The sequence below is a fragment of the Oncorhynchus gorbuscha genome, linkage group LG26 (assembly GCF_021184085.1).
Source record: "Oncorhynchus gorbuscha isolate QuinsamMale2020 ecotype Even-year linkage group LG26, OgorEven_v1.0, whole genome shotgun sequence".
Lineage (NCBI taxonomy): Eukaryota > Metazoa > Chordata > Actinopteri > Salmoniformes > Salmonidae > Oncorhynchus > Oncorhynchus gorbuscha.
This window is the reverse complement of record NC_060198.1, coordinates 8,904,779-8,922,123: the sequence shown is the minus strand read 5'-3', so window position 1 is coordinate 8,922,123 and position 17,345 is coordinate 8,904,779. Positions and strand designations below refer to the sequence as shown.

At 40.9% G+C, this 17,345-nt stretch overlaps 2 protein-coding genes across 2 annotated transcripts in view; both read right to left on the bottom strand.

Moving 5' to 3' along the window:
* The window catches only part of LOC124016365 (patatin-like phospholipase domain-containing protein 6), a 35,011-nt gene extending 28,226 nt beyond the window's left edge, over positions 1-6,785 (bottom strand). The window contains 2 exon segments of the mRNA XM_046331924.1: positions 115-213; positions 6,765-6,785. Of these exon segments, the coding sequence (XP_046187880.1) occupies positions 115-204 (90 nt within the window). The 5' untranslated portion in view covers positions 205-213; positions 6,765-6,785.
* Positions 6,786-13,433: 6,648 nt separating this feature from the next.
* LOC124016230 (homeobox protein MSH-C-like) lies at positions 13,434-16,078 on the bottom strand. Its single transcript, XM_046331787.1, has 2 exons — positions 15,570-16,078; positions 13,434-14,994 (listed from the first exon to the last, which is right to left on the bottom strand). The coding sequence occupies exons 1-2, from the start codon at positions 16,003-16,005 to the stop codon at positions 14,579-14,581; spliced, it is 852 nt and encodes a 283-aa protein (XP_046187743.1). The 5' UTR covers positions 16,006-16,078; the 3' UTR covers positions 13,434-14,578.
* Between the last annotated feature and the right edge of the window lie 1,267 nt (positions 16,079-17,345).

The window sequence follows — 17,345 nt, the reverse complement described above, 5'->3', positions numbered from 1 at the left end:
TACACACCCACACATTCTCGCTCTATGGGAGTGGTACTGTAGTAGTTGGTGAGGTCAATGGGGCCAGAGTAAGTGGTAGAGGACAGGATTGTGTGTGTGTGTGTGTGTTCTTACGTCCAGAGAAGCATTTGCATGTTCTTGGCTCTCTTGTTCCGAGGTGCTCTGTCCCATTCTAACCCGCGCCTCTTCACCAGGCTGGTCCATCAACGGCCTCTAAGGAGACAAAACAGGATGTTGGCATTAGACATGCAGGCTACTGTTTACATCACTCACTCACTATCTCACACAAGTAGTAAAGCAAATAGCTTTTTTGTAGCACGGAAGATAAACCTGGACTTTTAAAAAGAGCAATGACTAATAAAATGATACTAAATACTATCTAGTATGCATTAATGACTCATTGCTCTTTGTGAAGGTTGTCCAGGTTTAGGGCTGCAAAATTCTGGTTGGAAAATTCCCTGAATTTGGAGGCAACAAGCAGGAATTCTAGAATACTCCAACCAGAATTCCTGGAAAACCTGGGAACTTTGGGAAAGTCACCTATCCAGGTTTCTGAGAGGTACTGCTGTTTATAGATACATACTGTATATGTGTATATGCATGAACACCAGAGCCTCTCAGCCAATCCCCATCCGTTCCACTCCCCCACTGAAACTGGCAACATGATCATCTCCCAGTCCCAAACTGAGTTAGAGATAATAACAGTGCTCTAATGACACACAGGTAACGTCCCAAAGGGCATCCTATTCCCGACACAGTGCACTACTTTTGACGGGAGCCCTAGTCAAAAGTAGTGCACTATATAGGGAATACATTGGCAGTTGGAACACATGATCCAGAGACAGACAATCCTACTGTGCCCAGATGGCATGGCATGGTACTAATACCCCCCTCTTCCCATGAGCATCTCCCTGAGGGCTGGTCCTCTAAGAGCGTTTACCCCCCCAATCCCTATTTGGGTTATTCAAGTTCCTTGGTATCCACATGAACAACAAACTAGAATGGTCCAAACACACCAAGACAGTCGTGAAGAGGGCACGGCAAAGCCTATTCCCCCTCAGGAAACTAAAAAGATGTGGCATGGGTCCTGAGATCCTCAAAAGGTTCTACAGCTGCAACATCGAGAGCATCCCGACCGGTTGCATCACTGCCTGGTACGGCAATTGCTCGGCCTCTGACCGCAAGGCACTACAGAGAGTAGTGCGAACGGCCCAGTACATCACTGGGGCTAAACTGCCTGCCATCCAGGACCTCTACACCAGGCGGTGTCAGAGGAAGGACCTAAAAATTGTCAAAGACCCCAGCCATAGACTGGTCTCTCTACTACCGCATGGCAAGCGGTACCGGAGTGCCAAGTCTAGGACAAAAAGTTCTCAACAGTTTTTACCCCAAAGCAATAAGACTCCTGAACAGGTAATCAAATGGCTACCCGGACTATTGCATTGTGTGCCCCCTCCCCAACCCCTCTTTTACGCTGCTGCTACTCTCTGTTTATCATATATGCATAGTCACTTTAACTATACATTCATGTACATACTACCTCAATCAGCCTGACTAACCGGTGCCCCCACACATTGGATAACCAGGCTATCTGCATTGTGTCCCACCACCCGCCAACCCCTCTTTTACGCTACTGCTATTCTCTGTTCATCATATATGCATAGTCACTTTAACCATATCTACATGTACATACTCCCTCAATCAGCCTGACTAACCGGCGTCGGTATGTAGCCTCGCTACTTTTATAGCCTCGCTACTGTATATAGCCTGTCTTTTGACTGTTGTTTTATTTATTTTACTTACCTATTGTTCACCAAAACTTGTTTTGCACTATTGGTTAGAGCCTGTAAGTAAGCATTTCACTAAGGTCTACCTACACCTGTTGTATTCGGCGCACGTGACAAATGCACTTTGATTTGATCACTCCTGGGATTTAGGCCTAGCGACGACCAATGAAACTCCACCTCCATCTGTTCCCTTCATCTCGCCACTTTACTTTTCTTCCTCCCACTCCCTCCATGTATCCCTACATCACAGCAGACATTCCAGACCCCCGCCATCTCTCCTAACCCATGTGTTGACGTAAATAAATGCAAGTATGCAACCCAAACAAAGTCTTTATAGGCCACACACTGAGCACAGACAAACAAGCAGCTAGCTTAGCATTCAAACTAGACCGATTTAATCAGAATGGCCGATTAATTAGGGCTGATTCCAAGTTTTCATAGCAGTCGGTAATCTGCATTTTTGGACACCGATCATGGCCGATTACATTGCACTCCACGAGGAGACTGCGTGGCAGGTGCTAGCTAGCATTAAACCTATCTTATAAAAAACAATCAATCTTAACATAATCACTAGTTAACTACACATGGTTGATGATATTACTAGTTTATCTAGCTTGTCCTGCGTTGCATATAATCGATGCGGTGCCTGTTAATTTATCATTGAATCACAGCCTACTTCGCCAAACGGGTGATTTAACAAGCACATTCGTGAAAAAAAGCACTGCCGTTGCACCAATGTGTACCTAACCATAAACATCAACGGCTTTCTTAAAATCAACACACAATTATATATTTTTAAAACCTGTATATTTAGTTAATATTGCCAGCTAACATTAATTTCTTTTAACTAGGGAAATTGTGTCACTTCTCTTGCGTTCTGTGCAATAGAATCAGGGTATTTGCAGCAGTTTGGGCCGACTGGCTCGTTGCGAACTGTGTGAAGATTATTTCTTCCTAACAAAAACAGCCAACTTCGCCAAACGGGGGATGATTTAACAAAAGCGCATTTGCGAGAAAAGCACAATCGTTGCACGAATGTACCTAACCATAAGCATCAATCCCTTTCTTAAAATCAATACACAGAATAATTTTTTTTAAACCTGCATATTTAGTTAAAAGAAATTCATGTTAGTAGTCAATATTAAACTAGGGAAATTGTGTCACTTCTCTTGCGTTCATTGTACGCAGAGTCAAGGCCTATGCAACAGTTTGGGCCGCCTGGCTCAATGCAAACTAATTTGCCAGAATTTTACGTAATTATAACTTAACATTGAAGGTTGTGCAATGTAACAGCAGTATTTAGACTTATGGATGCCACCCGTTAGATAAAATACGTAACGGTTCCGTATTTCACTGAAAGAATAAGAAATAAAAAATCCCGAAATGATAGTTTCCGGATTTGACCATATTAATGACCTAAGGCTCGTATTTCTGTGTGTTATTGTACTATAATTAAGTCTATGATTTGATAGAGCAGTCTGACTGAGTGGTGGTAGGCAGCAGCAGGCTCGTAAGCATTCATTCAAACAGCATTTTACTGCGTTTGCCAGCAGCTCTTCACAATGCTTCAAGCATTGCGTTGTTTATGACTTCAAGCCTATCAACTCCTGAGATTAGGCTGACAATACTAAAGTACCTATTAGAACATCCAATAGTCAAAGGTATATGAAATACAAATGGTATAGAGAGAAATAGTCAAAATAACTACAACCTTAAAACTTCTTAACTGGGAATATTGTAGACTCATGTTAAAAGGAACCACCAGCTTTGATATGTTCTCATGTTCTGAGCAAGGAACTGAAATGTTATCTTTTTTACATGGCACATATTGCACTTTTACTTTCTCCTCCAAAAATGTGTTGCCAAAGGGGCTTCAACAAAGTACTGAGTAAAGGGTCTGAATACTCATTTCTAAACCTGTTTTTGCTTGTCATTATGGGTTAGTGTGTAAATTGAGAAGTAATTTTTTTATTATTATTTTAGAATAAGGCTAACGTAACAAAATGTAGAGAAGTGAAGGGGTCTGAATACTTTTTTCAAATGCTCTGTATGTACTTTTGAACCCCAGCTATAGGGATAATCCATGACATCATGGTCTAGGAACCAGAGGCCAAGAGCTGCATTGGATGAAATCAAAGCAGAGAGAGTGGCTGACAGTGGACTGTCATATTGCATAGCCTGTCACAAACAGACCTGAAACAGGATGTGTAGCATCAAGGTCTATTCCCTCTACTACCCTCTCTCATCCTCCACAGTTCATTTGTGTTTGACTCATTTAACCAACTGCTGAAGCAAAACTGCAAGTACCCAAACTATTGAATATCCCTATGTTCATAACTGCCCATTTGAATGAAATACCATGGTAAACTAGGCCTAGCCGTGATTCCACCCAGCCATGCAGTACTGTCTGGCTCTGGAAACATCACATGCTCTGCTGGTCTGTGCTGTATAGACAACAAGGAGGCCCAGGGTTAATCATATAGAAAGGAGAACATACACGTTTCCATTTGCTCATCATGACATTTTCCCTGCCCCTCACTCACAGCTGAAGTGCTAGGCTTTTGTCGTGGAAAGAATGAGCTCTCGAAGGATAAAAGACAATCAATCTGGCAAACTTAAAGTACTGAGTGGCCAATGATCCCAAGAGCGAGTTGCCGTGTCCCTTCATGCCATCTCAGTGAATATTAAGTGTTGTTGTCACAGTGTATATCCTATTGTGTAACACGTAGGCCCTATGCTAACTATTGCATTCATTGCACACTACTACAAGGCTTAGGCTAGCAGAATTATTACAGCGTAACAAGATCACGATCAGTGAAAAGGGTCAAATGTTACAGAAATCTCCTCTAGCAGAAGCAGCTGTCTCTCTCTCCCACTCTACAGTAACGCCTCCATATAGCTTGGTGGCTATTCCCATTATCCTCAAAACAATGCTGCCAGTGTTGATGTCCCTAGGCCCAGGCATGGGCAAACTCTCTTTCCCTCTCTCGTCATTCCTCCTCCCCTCCCTCTCACACCAGGAGAAATAAAAGCACAACCAAACCTGTTTTATTTACGTACACTGCCCATTCTGGGCCAGGGATTAACACCACCAACAACAGCATGTTGTTTATACTGGGTCAGCCTGTCAGACCCTGGAGAACAGACAAACTACTGTGGTGACTATGGACAGAAAGTACATGAACTCTTGACTTAGCCAACTTTCTATGATGTGCAATAACGAGGGCCATAGAGAACAGAAACCAGACGTAAGCATATAGCCCAACTTGACCTTTGCTCCCTAAAGTCTATCAATTCGCATGAACCATATTACCGTTTTCAAATGTGTAGGTTAACCAGAGTATCGCCTTTGTGACATGAATTAGTAGCTCATGAGTCGTGTGCAGTTGTGACGGTATCATGACAGTGTGGCAATAGTAGGTCAGCTCGGGTTTCTATGTCAAAATAGTTGTTGCATAATTCGCGTGTAGCGTTGCATTACTATAGCCCTCATTATTAACCTGGTCGGCCTTTTTGAATCTAACGTAGCCGCATTCTCGTTCGGACCTGCGCAAACCGTGGGTATGTTTTTGCGCAGAGTACGGTAATGAAGCTGGTGAAGTGGTGCTAATTTCGTGTCTCGGCACTTATCTTAGCAGTACTACAGGGACAAATATGATCTGGAAAGCCCATTAGAAACGTGTACACAATTAAGTCATATCATTATTTTGTAGCTAGTTACATAGCTAACAGTTACAATGTGTGCCGCTACACCACAACATTCAGTAGCCTGGTTACGGTAGCTAGCTAAGTTGACACGCTTTGAAACAGCAGGCAAGCATCATACACCTCACTGTCCCTGCTGGCTAGCCGTTAACTAGCCGTTAACTGCAGAAAAACACCAGAATCTGGCTAATGCAAAGATGCAGTCTTTTGACCTCAGCAGGGACAGTGCTTATTGATTGACATGCTCGGCACAGCCTGCGCGCTATCTGGACATTCGGTGACACAATCTCTACCACAAAGACTCATCCATATGTCAATTTATTCAGCTAGACAGACCTCTCACTAGAAATGTCATGATATTTATCGACATGTAAAGTGACTAAAACGATAAACACCCTTACCTGAACTGCGTGTTTCTCGTCAAGCTTTACAGTACTGTCAAATAACACACATAGCGGAAATTATCTGTAATACAACTCCTCCTATTTTTTTAATTCTACATGAGCAGCAGGCCAATCAAAATCTGAAATAGTGGATATCTAATCCAATCTGCATCCAGGGATGAAATGTTACAACATAGCCCGCCTATCTAAATATACATATGAGAGAAGTAGCCAGTCGCACTGCAAGGTTGAGAAGGGGACGCTACAAATAAAACCTGTGATTGGCGAGGTGTATATGACTGACGATTACACTAACCAGTAACAAGAGATAAAACCAAAAATGTACTGTACAGTTTAGGCATGATTTTAGTAAATTAATCTTGATAACTGAACACTCACTTTGGCTGCTAATAAAATATCTATGATTGATCCTTGAACCCGACTACAAACTAAAGACAATACATATTGATCAACTGGGTATGTAGTCCATGACATTGCCCACTTTACACAGGTGCCATCATTATAATATTCAAATAAAAAATGTCACACAAAAAATGTTATCAGAATCTTCAGACATCTACCAATATGTATATTAGATAGGAAAGATAAGGCAGCAATTTATAAAATATAATGATATTCATCAGTATTTAGTATTGAATGAGGGATGATTTATTAAATCACTGTTGTGATGGTTTAAAGGCCCTATAATTAGGATAACGCCACATCCAAACCGCTAGGCCCCTATTTTCTATGTACACCAAGTTACTCGGTTGTCACATGGTCTCTCCTATCATTGCTATGCGGATGACACTCAACTGCTCTTCACCTTCCCCCCCTTCTGACACCCAGGTGGCGACACGCATCTCTGTGTGCCTGGCCGATATCTCACCTTGAATGTCGGCCCACCACCTCAACCTTGTCAAAACGGAGCTGCACTTCCTCCTGGGAAAGGCTTGTCCACTTCAAGACGTCTCCATCACGGTTGACAAATCTAGTGTTCCCCTCCCGGAGTGCAAAAAACCTTGGCGTGACCCTGGACAACACCCTGTCGTTCTCTGCAAACATCAAAGAAGTGACTCGTTCCTGCAGGTTCATGCGCTACAACATCCATAGAGTACGACCTTTCCTCACACAGGAAGCGGCGCAGGTCCCAATCCAGGCACTTGTCATCTCCCATCTAGACTACTGCAACTCTGCTTTGGCTGAGCTCCCCCGCTTGTGTCATCAAACCCCTGACATGTATCCAGAATGCCGCAGTCCACCTGGTGTTCAACCTTCCTACGCTCTGCCATGTCAGCCCGCTCCTCCGCATACTCCACTGGTTTCCAGTCGAAGCTCATATCATCTTCAAGACCCTGGTGCTTGCCTACGGAGCAGCAAGGGGAACTGCATCCACTTACCTTCAGGCTATGCTCAAACCCTATACACCCCAAACCGAGCCACATCTGGTCTCTTGACCCTCTCATCCCTGCGGGGGGGGGGGGGGGTTCACCTCCCGCTCAGCCCAGTCAAAGCTCTTCTCTGTCCTGGTATCCCAATGGTGGAACAAGCTTCCCCCCCTAAAGTCAGCACAGCGAAGTCCCTGTCCATATTTTGAAACCGTCTGAAACTCCCCAAAAAGACACTTCTCTTTTCCCGCTAACACTGACTTCGCTAATTAATACTTTGAGGGAAAATTAACATTATACGATTGTGATGGGTTGTCTCACCTAGCTATTTTGAAATGAAGGCACTAATTTTAAGTCACTCTGCTAAATGACTAAAATGTCATCCATACAGTAATTCAGCATTGACATAAATCAATTCAGCTAACAACAAGCAACACTTAAAGCATTCACAATACTAATTTCATACTTCTGTAGCTCAGTTGGTAGAGCATGGCGCTTGTAACGCCAGGGTAGTGGGTTCGATTCCCGGGACCACCCATACGTAGAATGTATGCACACATGACTGTAAGTCGCTTTGGATAAAAGCGTCTGCTAAATGGCATATATTATTATTATTATTACATTTGTGCAAGTATGAAAAGTGTGCTGTGAGTCTTGGTGACACATTCAACCTGGAGCCAAGTACATGCATATACTGCCACCCAGTGGTGCTAACTTGTCAGTACACCATAGCGTTTATTATCTGGGATATTCAACCTGGAACATTTAATTTACATGTGTATCACATTAGTGGAAACTCACACTGTTCTCAAAGCAGGCTGCCGGTTTTGGGAGTGACCTTTCATAACAGGTTAGGTAGACTTACACAGCAGGTTAGGAGAACTAACGTGGCAGGTTAGGAGAGGGTTTCGTTTTGTTTTTTGCCCAAGCACTACACAGCTGATTCAAATCATCAAAGCTTGATGATTAGAAACAGCCAATTACATCATCAACATTTCTATTTTGTAGTGGTAATATTTAATTGACAAAATGCATGTTAACAAAGCTACATTAGTGAAGCAACAAACAAATGTTTGGCTCTAAAACCAATTGAATGTTTGTGTCATTAGATATGGCACTATTACTACTTCCTCTGAAAACCTTAGGAAAAAAGCATAGAGAAAACAAACTATTTCTCAAGGAAATAAAATAATCATGACAATAAAATAATGTACTCGGATCTGTAGATCTATTTTTGTGATAAAGTCAAATATGCCTAACATTTAGGGCTAATAGTTTTTCCTGACCATGCACTGCCCATAGATAGAGGACTCTAGTGCTCAAAATCTTGTTTTAGCCTGGGCAGCACAATTGAGGACTTTCAACATCTTGAAGTAGTTAACTGGGTGGAACATCCTATAGGTTAAGGAAGGCTCACATAATTCTATCCGGGTCATCGAGCGGAATCAGCCCATGAATTACACTCATTAGCAAACATTCCATAGCTGCAGGTGGCAGTAAATCGCCAACCTTGGCTTTTTACCTGTTCAAACAACACACTCCAGGTGGCAGTATGCACCCTTTCAGTTTGTTTACCAACTCATAGAAGTAGTAGAAGAAGAAGAAAATGGACAACTTCAAAGGGAAGATGGACTCAATGTCATTGACTGTGCGCTCACAGATGCCATAATGGAACAGATACAAAGAAAAGTCCTCTATCATTCTCATGGTACCAGCTTGTAGGATTCCTCTGATTTCTCTCTATGTGTGTGTTCACAAAGGCTAACGTCTCTGCCAGAGAAGCCTGTGGTCCTTCTGTAGCTCAGTTGGTAGAGCATGGCGCTTGTAACGCCAGGGTAGTGGGTTCGATCCCCGGGACCACCCATACGTAGAATGTATGCACACATGACTGTAAGTCGCTTTGGATAAAAGCGTCTGCTAAATGGCATATATTATATATTATTATTATAAGCCGGCTGGAGTTACTACAAGACTGAGGTGGCCAGAGCAGGGATGGTGGATGAGTTTGAGAAGAAGGTGGAACCCTTCAGAAAATAGGGTTTTGCCCATGTGCACACGTGATGTGCTAATGTGATTGGTTCGTTGGATATAACTGCACTCGTTTAGATGTTGCTTTCCCCCCTACGGTTCAGTGCCATCGATGCTCAGGAAGCAGAAGCAGTGAGTTACAAGTCATATGGGTAGGGTTAAGAGTTTTTTTCTGGACAAGCCAGTCACCATTGCCTCATTGATCCAATATTACTATTAAATTAAATATATTGCCATTAGATCATGTAGAAAATTTATCATTGCGGGAGTTGATATTCTTTGTCAAAGATTGTATTTGGTAAATGAGTGCCACTGACTTGGCAGAGATGGCATCGCTACGCATCTTCAAATCAAATGTTATTTGTCACATGCGCCGAATACAACAGGTGTAGTAGACCTTACAGTGAAATGCTTACTTACAAGCTCTTAACCAACAATTCAGTTTTTAAGAAAATACCTAAACAAAGGTAAGAGGTAAGAATAACAAATAATTAAAGAGCAGCAGTAAATGACAATAGCGGGGCTATATACAGGGTGTGCCCGTACAGTCATTCGAGGTAATTATGTACATGTAGGTAGAGTTATTAAAGTGGCTATGCATAGATAATAACTAAGAGTAGCAGCAACGTAGACATTACAGAGACGTAATAGAACTCAATGTTCTCGATCTAAACTACGCAATCTTCAAAGGAGGGTAAATCCATTCAACTTTTTGCCCGCACCCCTTTTGATTTGAGCGAAACCGTTTTACCATTTTAAAACCCAATACAACCACACATATAGATACAGTACCATGCCATTAAAATCACTGAGGATGGCAAAACAGTTAAAAAACGTATTTCCATTGTGGTCCTCATGAAAATACATGAAAACAAAATATACCCAATATTATAACATGGAAACAAAATACGTCTCATCAATAGGGAGGAAACTGTCAAATGAATCAAATAGATGACCATGTAACGTTTATTGAAAACAATTATATTTTCTTTAAGCCTGTGCAGTTTTAAAGCATTTTGCTCATAAACCATTTCTCAAGGTTAATCTGAAAACTCCCTAGTGTATGAGTGGATATTATATGGTTTGGTACACCATTCCATTCCTCTGCACCAGTGATAAGAACAGCTTTTTCCAGACATGCTCCTATAGTGCTATAGTGCAGCGGTCTGATATAGGCAACACTGGCTTTGGTGTGATGACTATGAGAGTCAAATCAAATGAAATTGTATTTGTCACATGCGCCGAATACGACAGGTGTAGTAGACCTTAGAGTGAAATGCTTACTTACCACCCCTTAAACCAACAATGCGGTTTTAAGAAAAATAAGTGTTAGTAAAAAATTAAATAACAAATAATTAAAGAGCAGCAGTAAAATAACAGTAGCGAGACTATCTACAAGTGGTACCAGTACAGAGTCAATGTGCGGGGGCACATGTTATTCGAGGTAATTTAGGTAATATGTACATGTACACTATCGTTCAAAAGTTTGGGTTCACTTAGAAATGTCCTTGTTTTTGAAAGAAATGCACATTTTTGTCCATTAAAATAACATCAAATACAGTGTAGACATTGTTCATGTTGTAAATGACTATTGTAGCTGGAAACGGCAGATTTTTTAAATGGAATATCTACATAGGCGTACAGAGGCCCATTATCAGCAACCATCACTCCCGTGTTCCAATGGCACGTTGTGGGAGCTAATCCAAGTTGATCATTTTAAAAGGCTAATTGATCATTAGAAAACCCTTTTGCAGTTATGTTAGCACAGCTGAAAACGGTTGTCCTGATTAAAGAAGCAATAAAACTGGCCTTTAGTCTAGTTGAGTATCTGGAGTATCAACATTTGTGGGTTTGATTACAGGCTCAAAATGGCCAGAAACGAAGAACTTTCTTCTGAAAGTCGTCAGTCTATTTTTGTTCTGAGAAATGAAGGCTATTTCATTCAAGAAATTGCCAAGAAATTGAAGATCTCGTACAATGCTGAGTACTACTCCCTTCACAGAACAGTGCAAACTGGCTCTAACCAGAGTAGAAAGAGCAGTGGGAGGCCCCGGTGCACAACTGAGCAAGAGGGCAAGTAAATTAAAGTGTTTAATTTGAGAAACAGGCGCCTCACAAGTCCTCAACTGGCAGCTTCATTAAATAGTACCCGCAGAACACCAGTCTCAACATTAGCAGTGAAGAGGCAACTCCGGGATGCTGGCCTTCTAGGCAGAGTTGCAAAGAAAAATCCATATCTCAGTGGCCAATAACAAGAAAAGATTAAGATAGGCAAAAGAACAGAGACACTGGACAGAGGAACTCTGCCTAGAAGGCCAGCATCCCGGAGTCGCCTCTTCACTGTTGACGTTGAGATTTTGCGGGTGTTTTGAAGGTTAAAATATGTCAACCCTGTTTGCAAGCTTTTAAATTATATTAAACTCGTCCGTTTATATTTTCCAGTGACGAAAACATGGATGTCTCATGGTATGGTAGGGTATGCAAAATGAGTCAACTTTGAGCACCTTTATCTCCTGAATGTTTTGGCAATCAGGTCCAAAAAGTCACTTTCTGACCAAGTCATGGTCAAACATGTATGGAAAGTTTTGTTTAAATCAATGGATGCTGTCAAAAAGTGATTTGAATTCAAATGGTTTTACCCAGGAGAAATGCCAAGACACACGATGGATTCAGTTGGGTATTGCTATTGGGTTTGCTAAACTTCCATTTCAGCCCTGCTGTCAAGAAGCAATGTGGTGACACTTGAAACAGTCACATGTCTTGAATTATGCAAGCATGCCAATGCTTCTACTTTTCTTCTGCAGATGAGCAAAACGCTGTTTAATCATTGCAAGCACTAATGTAAAACTTAACTGCATGTTTTATGCTAACTCTGCAAACTAAACGTTTGACAACCTTGCAAGTTGTTAGCACCAATATTACAGCCAAGGTACGAATGCAAAACACATGAGATTTCAGACGAACGCCTACGTGTGGAAAGGGTAACAATAACGACTATATGCCGTGCAGGACAAGCACACGTTGCATGGTATAATATTTCCATAACTGACATGGCTACCAAAACGTTTTATTTACAACATTTTAATTGACAAAATACCTCGTTACCTCCAAGCTTTTACCCACACTGCGCAACTGTGGAAGTGCCTCTATTTCTTTGGTGCATCCATTGATCGCGAAACAAATAAAGAGTGTAATGTCGCCCACTACCGTGTTGGAGTGTGAAGTGGTTCCAACATGAGGGACCTTGCTCACCACTCCAAAATCACGACGGGTCATATTAAAAAAAAAAAAAAAAAATACTGAACATCCTCCCAATTTCGCTAAAGCTCTCTAGGCTACTTGGTGGTGGAAAATGCCACATCATTCCAAAACTGTAGCCTAAACAACCATGGGAGAAATGAAGACACATGTTGAGTAGGCCTATATGAAACGCTTGGTGATTGATGATACAACGGTTCATGTGGAATTAAGAAATTACTAGATAGATGGAATAATACTGGTTGAAATCTACTGTTTTTGTGTTTAATATGACAGAGATGAATAAAACCAAATCATAGCAAACGACATTGGTCGTTTCAACTACCGTTTAGCTTATCAAATGGCCACAAGACACAAATAAAACAATATATCAAGGAAACATCTTATGAAAGCGTATGATTGTAAGTCTTATTACAATTTTAATAAATATTTATCATAGGAGTACGGCTATTAGTGGTAGTGATGGGCATATTACAACAACCTCACAAGTCTAGTCTTGTGAAGGTAGCCTATAATTTCCGTTTTTCTTGTCAAAGTAGGCATAATTCGCACAACTATTAAATTGTTAATAAACATATATAGCCTAAGTATATTGTTCGTTTAAACATTGCAAGTATCAAGAAAACTGGCAGTTTTTGTTGCAACAATTTACCATTCCAGTCGTCATAGATGAACTAACTATACAATTATTATTCAGAATAGATGGAGGTTAAATACTGAACCTTGAAATTAGAAAATGTTGTTACATTTCTAATGAAGAGAGAATTAGGAGAAAATGTAGGCCTACATTGGTTCCTGTCAGTCAAGACAATTTTCCCTTTCAATCTTGATGTTCACCGTGTGGTGTAATACATGTGTTCATTGACGAGACAAGCATTTCAACAGAAGTTTAAATTATAATGTTTATTTACTGAGCTCAGTTTTTACAGGTATGAGAGAATAATTAAAATAAGACCATGTATGTACACAGTACAGATACAGAGATATTTAATAAATATCAATATTCCTGCTGCCTTCTTCCATCAGAGTTGCAGGACACGTGAACACTATTATATACAATGACATTATTTATATTTCTTGAAAATAAAATATTTTTTTAAAATCATACAAATATCCCATTTGTAATTGGTCTTAAGGCCTCATAGTAAAAAAGTACACATTGTTTTTGCACATTTGTTTTCTAAAGTAATTTTTCACTCCATGAAAATAAACCGGATTTACAGAGCTTGGAAAGAAAGGCGGCAAATGTACACATGCATAATTCTGTTGGTCATGATTTTCCATAATTGTGTGCACGGACAATTGAATGTGAAAATTCGTCAATATTGAACAAATGACAGACATTTTACAGTTCAAATAAGCTTTTCGAGAGCTCAAAATAGGCCTAGTTGGTATTTTAAGGCACGTTCAATAAGGCTGTTTTAAGTACTTTTTCGTTGCATGGCGCACAGGGGTATATATTACGCACGAGGATATTGACGTTGTCTAGGCCTGTTATTAATTACACACTTAATGTTAATGCCCCCATTTTTATAATCGAAAAGGATACAAAAATGTGTTGGTCTAGTGATCAATTACACACGCTGTTAGTTGCAAGTGGCAAACGGGTTGTGTTTTAAGGCCTCGCGTGCATTGACAACTTGGCCATTGATAACTGCTCAACTATCAGAAATCGCTATCAGAAATATACAAAATAAGGCCTATAGGCCTTCGATATAAAATGATCTTGCAATCACCATCTTGCAATCAACAATGTGGCCAACATTTGCCTAAGAATATCTAGGCATGAGAACATGTCCCACAAGTATTGGCCTGTTTAACTTTAATGAGCGTATACAACATATATCTAAAAATGATCTCTGTCTCGTAGACAAATATAGGCCTTTATAGGCATTCTGGGAAATTATGGCTTTCTGGAAAATATATATCCATGTTCCAGACAGGGGGTACAGTTAAGTGTTGCAACCATGTTTGAAAACATATACAATGACGTATGATTTTCATCTCAAACGTAAATGCACAATCTAAGTCAAGACAAATAATACATTCCATAGGTGACAGGTCCACCGAAGAGTCCCGGAACAGGTAACGTGGGCCTGGGGTAGGCGTTAGAATGTCCATAGAGAGATGGAGAGCCCATGTGTGCTCCCAGGGGGAATGGCAGAGCAAAGGCAGGTAACATGGGTTTCGACGCCAGTTTGTACTTTTCCAACTCGGCCTCCTGAAGTCTCTTGGCTTTAGCCCTCCTGTTTTGGAACCAGATTTTGACCTGGGTCTCGGTCAAACTGAGGGAGTTGGAGAATTCGGCACGCTCCGCAATGGAGAGATACTGCTTTTGTCGGAATTTCCTTTCCAGAGCGAGCAGCTGGGAGGTAGTGAAGGGCGTTCGAGGTTTTCTGTTGTTTTTATGTTTCCTTAAAGGGCATGGAGGTGGACTTAAGCTTCCTGGAGGGACAAATAAATTAAAAGGTATTGTTATTAAATGTAAACCTCAAGGGCGACTGACCTTTTAAAACAACACATTTCACTGCGCCTATGTGACAATAAAACTTTTTTTTTCGTCATAATTAGTCTCACCAAACAACGTATGCATTTAAGGACATTGCCATAAGGTTTATTCCTGCACTGTGGCTTTTAATGGATAGGCCTACCAATTTCCCAATTCCAAAAATAGGCCTATGACAAACATCGGGAACATACATGAACTTTGGCTACTCTGAAATAACATTGTATTATTAGACTGACATAGGGACATTTCGAGGCAAATTCTATAGATTTCTGGATAGACAGGCTGGACCACAGTGAGGTCGGCTTATGACGATCTATTATGTGAGGTAATAACGATCTCATGAATACGATAACATCAATAACAGACTAATGATATAAAAACTATAAATAACACTACTGCTAATAATGACTATTACTACTTTATTATTATTATAGACAAACAATAGGGAATAGTTGGCCTAATTAGCTGACCAACATTTAGACAGCCAATATCTCTGGAAGCAGGGACTTACGAGGGGGAGTCGAGAAAGATGTAGTCTGGAACCAAGTGCTCTGGTCTTTCTCACAAAAATCTTGATTGTCGTCATTCTGACAGTCCGAAACGCTCTGCGAGCTTTCCGGGGAAACTTTCCTCTCCACGTAAAAAGTCCTTGGAGAAAACTGTTCCGTGATCTGCACCGCCGCCGCCACAGGTTTCGGTTGAACGAGACCCGAATCCGAGGAGGGAGAAGAAGAATAAGTCCTGCAGGTTGTTTTCTTGGAAATCAATGATTCGACGCTGAATGGGAGACTGTTCGTCTTACTTTTGTATCCTTTGTCAGTTGTCATATCTTTGGGTTGAAGCTCCTCACACTCCGTATCCGACTCTTCTTTCTGGTGGAGTTTAATCTCGCGGGACGGAGACCCCGATAGGCCAACGGGATTCATCTCAAAGGGGTACCGGGCCATACACCTCCGCCTGGCCAGCTCAGGAAAATCGAATCGCGATCGAGAGTATAGCGTCTGGTGCTGTCCTCGCTGTCAGAATATTGCCCAGTAGCTCAACTCACTAGATGGGGTCGTCTATAAAAGGGCAGTAACTGTTCCCCTCTCCACGCCGTCCAATCATCGTCTCAACTTGGCCTCGTGACGTTCCCAGCGGTCCTTTCCTCCGTATTCATTGGCCCTCTTGCCTTCCAAGAAACATCAAGAGGCCCTTTGAAAGCGACAAGAAGTTTTAATCATACAGACCCCGTGCGGAGCTGGTGCATTGATAGCTCAAGGGGTTTTTGTCTCCGCGGAACACAAAGTAGACCAATTTTAGCGCAATTAAACAGTGGGGAGGCCTCATGAGTATTTACATCCATTAGTTGAGCACTTATTGGAACCTTTTAATTAATTAATTCCACACCCGAGAACGCTGTGATAAGATGCAGAAGGATGCAAGGTTATAAAGGGATCCTTCTAAAGTATTAAATTGGCTAAAATAAAATATGAGAAAGGGCAAACAATATGGAAATACACGAAGAAATTGAAACTCGTTAGAATATTAAAAGTCATCTAAACATTTATGAACAGACATATTGAATAAATAAATCGATATGCTATGACTGTTGGTCACACAGCATTACGCCAATTTAAATGCTGTCATGGACTTTTTAAAGTTTACAATAGGCTCGGTTGAGAAGCAACAGGCGTTTTTTCTTCAGGTCAAACTATTTAATAAGCCAGACAAGTTGTGTTTTGGAAGGCGCCAGCCTCGGCGGGATCAAAAAGGAAGCTACCTCGGGGAGAAAAGGGAACGGTTAACTCCACTTAACCAATTGTACTCGAAATATTTCGTAGTCCAGTGCCTAGCTTCAGGAATGAGGCACAACCACTGACATTAAAGACGGTTAGCCTGTTTCACTTCTTGGAAGAAGAGAACAAACAACTTGATCGGATGATAAGAGGGGCAGTATTTCAAAAATGTTTTGGAAAATAATCATATTTCCACAGAAAGAATACACATCGAGCAACATTGAAATTAAAATGGTCAAATGAACAATGAGGAATAAAAACAGGTAAAAAAGACAATGCAATGAATATTGATTTCGATTTTTTAAATAAAGCCTATTAATCTTTATAACAAATATGGAATATTTGGCATTTGCCATCATATACCTTCCACAAAGTAAAGTTTAAAAAAACATACATTTAAAAAGGGACAATTAACAGCTTTTTAAATATATGAAAAAATAAAACCTTTACTTGACAGTTTCGAATAGCTGTGGTGTCATGGCCTGATCTCATATGTGGTGACCTAGTTG